Source organism: Somniosus microcephalus, chromosome 22 (genome assembly GCF_052327205.1).
Source record: "Somniosus microcephalus isolate GS21.2 chromosome 22, FLI_Smic_1.0, whole genome shotgun sequence".
In the NCBI taxonomy this organism is placed as follows: domain Eukaryota; kingdom Metazoa; phylum Chordata; class Chondrichthyes; order Squaliformes; family Somniosidae; genus Somniosus; species Somniosus microcephalus.
In genome coordinates, this window is record NC_141008.1 from 48,397,695 (window position 1) to 48,405,780 (window position 8,086).

At 50.0% G+C, this 8,086-nt stretch overlaps 1 protein-coding gene across 1 annotated transcript in view; it reads left to right on the forward strand.

Moving 5' to 3' along the window:
* The window catches only part of LOC147102277 (bridge-like lipid transfer protein family member 2), a 97,643-nt gene that overhangs the window by 36,544 nt on the left and 53,013 nt on the right, over positions 1–8,086 (forward strand). Inside the window, 3 exon segments of the mRNA XM_085965110.1 lie at positions 4,349–4,549; positions 5,468–5,761; positions 7,378–7,535. Of these exon segments, the coding sequence (XP_085821236.1) occupies positions 4,349–4,549; positions 5,468–5,761; positions 7,378–7,535 (653 nt within the window).

Below are 8,086 nucleotides of genomic sequence, written 5' to 3' on the forward strand. Positions count from 1 at the left end.
ATCCTTTTTAGGTCCAATGTGGATGATCTCATATTTGCCTACATTGAAATCCATTTGCCACAGTTTTGCCCAGGGAACCCTGGATGTCAAGGAATATACAAGAATGGATTAGGGAAAAAAAAGGGAGGCTTTTGGCAGATACAAAGGACTAAAACAGTGGAAGCCCTAGAGGAGTATAGAAAGTGCAGGGGGGTACTTAAAAAAGAAATTAGGAGAGCGAAGAGGGGGCATGAAAAAACACTGGCAGGCAAAATAAAGGAAAATCCCAAGGTGTTTTATAAGTATATTAAGGGCATGACGATAACCAGGGAAAGAGTAGGGCCCATTAGGGACCAAAGTGGCAATCTGTGTGTAGAGCCGGAAGATGTGGATGAGGTTTTAAATAAATATTTTGCATCAGTGTTCACTATGGAGAAGGACGATATAGGCATAGAAATCAAGCAGAGGGATTGTGATATACTTGAACAAATTAGTATTGAGAGGGAGGAGGTACTAGCGGCTTTAGCGGGCTTAAAAGTGGATAAATCCCCAGGCCCAGACGAGATGTATCCCAGGCTGCTGTGTGAGGCAAGGGAGGAGATTGCAGGGGCTCTGACACAAATTTTTAGAACCTCTCTGGCCACAGGGGAGGTGCCAGAGGACTGGAGGACAGCTAACATAGTACCATTATTCAAGAAGGGTAGTAGGGATAAACCAGGAAATTACAGGCCAGTGAGCCTAACATCAGTGGTAGGGAAATTATTGGAAAAAATTCTGAGGGACATAATTAGTCTCCACTTGGAGAGGCAAGGATTAATCAAGGATAGTCAGCATGGCTTTGTCAGGGGGAGATCATGTCTAACCAATTTGATTGAATTTTTCGAGGGGGGTGACTAGGTGTGTGGATGAGGGTAGTGCAGTTGATGTAGCCTACATTGACTTCAGTAAGGCCTTTGACAAAGTCCCGCATGGGAGACTGGTCAAGAAGGTAAGAGCCCATGGGATCCAGGGCAATTTGGCACATTGGATCCAAAATTGGCTTAGTGGCAGGAGGCAGAGGGTGATGGTCGAAGGTTGTTTTTGTGACTGGAAGCCTGTGTCCAGTGGTGTACCGCAGGGATCGGTGCTGGGTCCTTTGCTGTTTGTAGTGTACATTAATGATTTAGATATGAATGTAGGAGGTATGATCAGTAAGTTTGCAGATGACACGAAAATTGGTGGAGTGGGTAAATAGCGAGGAGGGAAGCCTCAGGCTACAGGACGATATAGACGAGTTGGTCAGATGGGCAGAACAGTGGCAAATGGAATTTAACCTTGAAAAGTGTGAGATGATGCATTTTGGGAGGACTAACAAGGCAAGGGAATACACAATGAATGGTAGGATCCTAGGGAGGACAGAGGATCAGAGAGACCTTGGTGTGCATGTACATAGATCGTGAAGGCAGCAGAACAGGCATATGGGATACTTGCCTTCATTAGCCGAGGCATAGAATATAAGAGCAGGGAGGTTATGATGAAGCTGTACAAAACGCTAGTTAGGCCACAGCTGGAATACTGTGTGCAGTTCTGGTCGCCACACTATAGGAAGAATGTGATTGCATTGGAGAGGGTGCAGAGGAGATTCACCAGAATGTTACCTGGGCTGGAGCGCTTCAGCTATGAAGAGGAGGATGCAATCACAACTGCTCTACACTCTGCACTAAATCACTTAGATGGTAAAGAGACCTACATCAGAATGCTGTTCATAGACTACAGCTCAGCATTCAACACTATCGTCTCCAACAAGCTGGCCACCAAACTCCACACTCTTGGCCTGAACACTTCCCTCTGCAACTGGACCCTGGACTTCCTAACAAACAGACCCCAGTCTGTCAAATTAGGTAACCACACCTCCCCCCCCCCCCTGACCCTGAACACAGGGGCCCCACAAGGATGTGTGCTGAGCCCCCTCCTCTACTCCCTCTTCACCCACGACTGTGTGGCTGTTCATGGTTCCAACAACATCATCAAGTTTGCGGATGATACCACGGTAGTAGGCCAGATCACCAACAATGATGAGTCAGCCTACAGGGAGGAGGTCCAGCATCTCGTGAAGTGGTGCGCCGACAACAACCTGGCCCTTAACATCAAGAAAACCAAAGAAATCATTGTGGACTTCAGGAAGTCTAAAGGCGGAAGTCACACCCCCATTCACATCAATGGGGCTGTGGTGGAAAGGGTGGACAGCTTTAAGTTCCTCGGAGTCCACATCACGGAAGACCTCTCCTGGTCCCTCAATACCTCCTCTCTGGTGAAGAAGGCCCAGCAGCGCCTATATTTCCTAAGGAGGCTGAAGGGATGTAACCTGTCACCCCTGATCCTCTCTAACTTTTACCGCTGCACAATAGAGAGCATCCTGATGAACTGTATCACAGTATGGTATGGCAGCTGTAGCTACTATGACCGGAAAGCCCTGCAGCGGGTAGTCAAAACTGCCCAACGCATTACCGGCACTCGGCTACCGACCATAGAGCACATATACCAGAAACGCTGTTTACGGAGGCCACGGACCATCATCAAAGACCCTACCCACCCCAGCCACAGTCTGTTCGCCCTCCTGCCATCTGGGAGATGCTACAGATGCATTCGCACCCGTACGACCAGATTTAGGAACAGCTTCTTTCCCAGGGCTGTCATCCTACTGAACTCCACAAATAAACTCTAAAGCCTGCACATCTGCCAATGCACTTTATTATGGTTATGTTTATGTTAATGTATTACAAGCCAAATGAATGTTGAATGTTTAAATGTCTTAATCTAAATGTACACTCTCGGGAGCCGCAAGCCTACATTTCGTTGTACTGCACTTGTGCACTAACAATGACAATAAAAGTTGATTATTATTATTTTATTATTATAAGAGAGACTGGACAGGCTGGGGTTGTTTTCCTTGGAGCAGAGAAGGCTGAGGGGGGACCTGATTGAGGTGTACAAAATTATGAGGGGCATAGATAGGGTAGATAGGAACTTTTCCCCTTAGTAGAGGGGTCAGTAACCAGGGAGCATAGTTTCAAGGTAAGGGGCAGGAGGTTTAGAGGGGATTGGAGGAAAAGCTTTTTCACCCGGAGGGTGGTTGGAATCTGGAACTCACTGCCTGAAAGGGTGGTAGAAGCAGGAACCCTCACAACATTCAAGAAACATTTAGATGAGCACTTGAAACACCATAGCATACAAGGCTACGGACCAAGTGCTGGAAAATGGGATTAAAATAGACAGGGCTTGATGGCTAGCGCAGACACGATGGGCCGAAGGGCCTCTTTCTGTGCTGTATAAATCTATGACTCTATGCCCATTCACTTAATCTATCAATATCCCTTTGTAATTTTATGCTTCCATCTACACTGCCTACAATGCCACCTATCTTTGTGTCATCGGTAAATTTGGATATGTGACTTTCGATGCCATCATCTAAATCGTTAATAAATACTGTGAATAGTTGAGGACCCAACACCGATCCCTGCGGGACACCACTAGTCACATTCTGCCAATTTGAGTACCTGCCCATTATCCCTACTCTCTGTCTCCTGCCGCTCAGCCAATTTCCTAACCAGGTCATGCCTTCTGGAAGTCCATATAAATAACATCCATACACATTCCCCTGTCCACTACTTTAGTCACCTCGTCAAAAAATTCAATCAGGTTTGTCAGGCATGACCTACCTTTCACAAATCCATGCTGGCTCTCTCTGATCAACTGAAAATGTTCGAGGTGTTCAGTCACCCTATCCTTAATTATAGACTCGAGCAATTTCCCGACAACAGATGTTAGGCTAACTGGTCTATAATTCCCTGGTTTCCCTCTCTCGCCATTTTTAAATAGCGGAGTGACATGTGCAATTTTCCAATCTAAAGGGACGGTTCCTGAATCGAGAGAACTTTGGAAGATTATAGTTAGGGCATCTCCAATGTGCCCACCTACTTCCTTTAAAATCCTGGGATGGAAACCATCTGGGCCTGGGGATTTGTCATTATTTAGTGCCATTATTTTCTCCATTACTGTTATTTTAATTACATTAATTTTACTTGCATTGAGTCCCCGTCCCTGATTTAGTTTCCTTGGGATTTCTGGCATACCATCCTCCTCGACTGTAAATACTGACGCAAATTAATTATTCAACATGTCCACCATTTCCCCATTGTTATTGATAAAATCTCCGCTTTCAGTTTTTAAGGGGCCAACATTGCTCCTGACCACCCTCTGTTTCCTAATATAATTGTAAAAAAATTCTGTGTTGATTTTGATATCCCTTCAAGTTTCCTTTCATCCTCCCTTTTTGCAGCTCTTACGATCTGTTTTGTAGTTTTACTAAGAGCGAGGTTTCTCTCAGCAGGAGGAACGGTGCTACGGCGCCCGATCTCGGAGTGGAACATCACCGAGATGCGCCAGCGACCTGAGCTGGTGACGGTCTACCTGATGACATCGGCTTCGGACGAGAGCGCAGAGCAGAGGCTGGACTCGCAGGTGACCAAGACCCACCTCCTCAGCCTGTCGTCACTCAGCTACCAGCGGCAGAGGCAGGAGAGTGGAGGAGGTAATCCTGGGGGGGGGCTGGGAGAGGGGGAATCCTGAGGGAGGGTCGGGGAAGGGGGGAATCCTGAGGGTCGGGTGGTGATTTATTCAACACAGCCCTTCTGTTCCCCAATTATTATCCCCCTTCTGTATAGAGGGGCTGACTGTACTCTGTGTGATTGTACTGGGACTGACTTTACTCTGTGTGATTGTACTGGGACTGACTGTACTCTGTGTGATTGTCCCGGGACTGACTGTACTCTGATTGTACTGGGACTGACTGTACTCTGTGATTGTACTGGGACTGGACTGTACTCTGATTGTACTGGGCCTGACTGTACTCTGTGATTGTACTGGGGACTGACTGTACTCTGTGATTGTACTGGGACTGACTGTACTCTGTGATTGTACTGAGACTGACTGTACTCTGTGATTGTCCCGGGACTGACTGTACTCTGATTGTACTGGGGCTGACTACTCTGATTGTACTGGGACTGACTGTACTCTGTGATTGTCCCGGGACTGACTGTACTCTGATTGTACTGGGACTGGACTGTACTCTGTGATTGTACTGGGACTGGACTGTACTCTGATTGTACTGGACTGACTACTCTGTGATTGTACTGGGACTGACTGTACTCTGTGATTGTACTGGATTGACTGTACTCTGATTGTACTGGGATTGACTGTACTCTGTGATTGTCCTGAGACTGACTGTACTCTGTGATTGTCCTGAGACTGACTGTACTTTGTACTGGGGCTGACTACTCTGTACTGGGACTGACTGTACTCTGTGATTGTCCTGGGACTGACTGTACTCTGTGATTGTACTGAGATTGACTGTACTCGGACTGACTACTCTGTGATTGTACTGGGACTGACTGTACTCTGTGATTGTCCCGGGACTGACTGTACTCTGAGCGGTTGTGTCAGGGTTGAGTTGTTTGCTCTAGCGTGACGTCTTCTTGCCTGGTTAAGGAGGAGAGGAGTTACACCCACAAGCTGTGCCTCGTCGACCTGAGAGCTTCGTGGACGCCGACCAACCGGAATGTCGCGTTCGGCCTTTATGACGGGTACAAGAAAGCGGCCGTGCTGAAGCGCAACCTGTCGACGGAGGCGCTGAAAGGGTTAAAGGTCGACACCGACCTGCAGACCAAGAAACCGAAGCGATCGCCACTGGTCACAATCGTGTCCAAACCAGAGGACGAGAAGCCGGAGAGGAAACCGCTGGAAGGTAAGGGAGATGGGGCGGAGCGGCAGACAGATCACTCGGAAAAACGGGGGAGGTGGTTAGTTGTAGGTGCGGCAGGTTTTAAGTTGCTCTTACGTTGCACTTTAGCGCTGTCAGGTCTTAAAGCACAGCAGCAAATACTCTTTGGGGGGGGGGGGGGTGAAATTGGGCGCCCCCCATGGCTTTGCGACCGGGTGCAGCGCTGACCTGGACTCCCGCCATATTCGGTGGGAGTTTTGCTGGCGGCGCTACGGCATTGTGCCCCGATCTCCTTCGCCCGGAGATCGTGACCTCATCGCCGTGCGCATCGCCCTGTTCCTGAAATTGACTTCCGCCCCCTGCAGCAGCGCCGGGCGAAAACACCCGACAGCTGCAGGAGGCGGGCATCGGCGGGCGGCCGCTTCGGGGGCGACAATTAAAGGCGAGGTGGCCGAGGTAAGTGGGAAAACAACTTACCTTTCCTGTTCTAGTTTTTTTCCGCGGGTTCCTGCCCGTGATCGATCAGCCTGGCACTCTGCTTGAGTGCTGGGCTGATCACGCTGGTTCGTGGCTGCCTTGGTTGGTCCAGGTCGGTACTTTTTAAATTGCAGAGCCTGCAGCGATGGCCCTTCTCTTTAAAGGAGGGAAGGAGTCTTTGAACGCGGCAGTGCGGCATGGCCCAGTGTACAACGCTGCTGAAGTCTCCGCCCCGCTCTCCGACGTTGGCGCCCTAAGAATGAAATGGAGCGCTTGATTTAGCGATCCACCTCCCTCTTGGGGCGCTAAACCTCAATTTTGCGGTTGTCGGCGCTAAAGTTAGCGCCCAGAAATGGTCGATACCGAATTTTTCCCCCTAAGTAAAATCACCGCGGTCACTGGGACCCATCGGCCGGGAGGGGCTGGTGTGAAGAAATTGTTGGGCTTTCAACAAGGAGATGCACCGATTTCTGGCTCATCTGGGAGTGCAAAGTGAAGGATTGTTAACAGGGCATGAGCGCGGTTTAGATAGAGTCTCCGCAGGTTCTGAATCTGGATGCAATGGTTAGAGAGGGACGGGGTGGGTGACAGCAGGGCAGGTCGAGCGAGCTGATTGTCCCTCCCCTGGGTACCTGTAATGTAACAGTGTCAGCTGTGGCTCAGTGGGCAGCACTCGCTCTCTCGCCTCTGAGTCAGCAGGTTGTGGGTTCAAGTCCCACTCCAGGGACTTGAGCACAAAATCCAGGCTGACGCTCCAGTGTGGTGCTGAGGGAGCGCTGCACTGTCGGAGGTGCCGTCTTTCGGATGAGACGTTAAACCGCGGCCCCGTCTGCTCTCCTCAGATGGGCGTAAAAGATCCCATAGCCACTATTTCGAAGAAGAGCAGGGGAGTTCTCCCCAGTTTCGTAGCCAATATTTATCCCTCAATCAACATCACTAAAACAGATCTGGTCATTATCACATTGCTGTTTGTGGGAGCTTGCTGTGCACAAATTGGCTGCCACGTTTCCTACATTACGACAGTGACCACACTTCAAAAGCACTTCATTGGCTGTAAAGTGCTGTGGGACGTTCTGAGGTGGTGAAAGACGCTGGAGAAATGTTTTTCTTTCTTGACTGTCTCTGGTGTGCCCCTCGTGATTTCCTCTCCATTCCTTCCCCAGGAGCCTCCATGTTGCAGAAACTGATCGAAGAGACGGACAGGTTTGTAGTTTTCACAGAGGAAGATTCCGGAGTGTGTGACCAGTTGTACGGGATTGCGGCGTGTCAGACCGACGACGTGATTAACCGGAACTGGCTGATCGAGCTGGTGAACTCCCAGGTAAGGCAAGAGCTGGAGGGAGCCCGGGCAGAGAGCGGAGGACCGAGGGAAGCTACAGAAATAGTAACTCCCGGCCGTTACAGCCAGTTGCACAGCAGCACTGGGCCAAGCAGGTTCAGGCCAGTAAACACAAGTGTAGCAGTGAGGTCAGGAAATTCCTCATCACACCAGCACTGGGCTTTGGGTGGGCTACACAGGCAAACACCTTTGGGTCGTTCATGGGCCGATTGGATGGCACGATGGGAGACTCTAGGCTTCCCTGTTTTGGACAGATAGTCTCCCTCCCTCTCTCCCACTGCATTCTCTCTGACCCCACTCTCTCTCACTCCCTCCCGCTATGTGCTCTCTGACCCTCTCCCACTTTATCCCCCTCTTTCTCTCCTTTCTCCCCCCTCCCTCCCCCCGTTTCTCCCCCTCTCCCACCCCCTCCCTCCCCCCCCATTTCTCCCCTCTCCCTTCCCCCCTCTCCTCCCTCCCCCTCGCCCTCCCCCTTTTCCCCCCCTCTCTCCATCTTTCCCCTTTCTCTCTCACACCCCTCCTCCTCTCCTCCC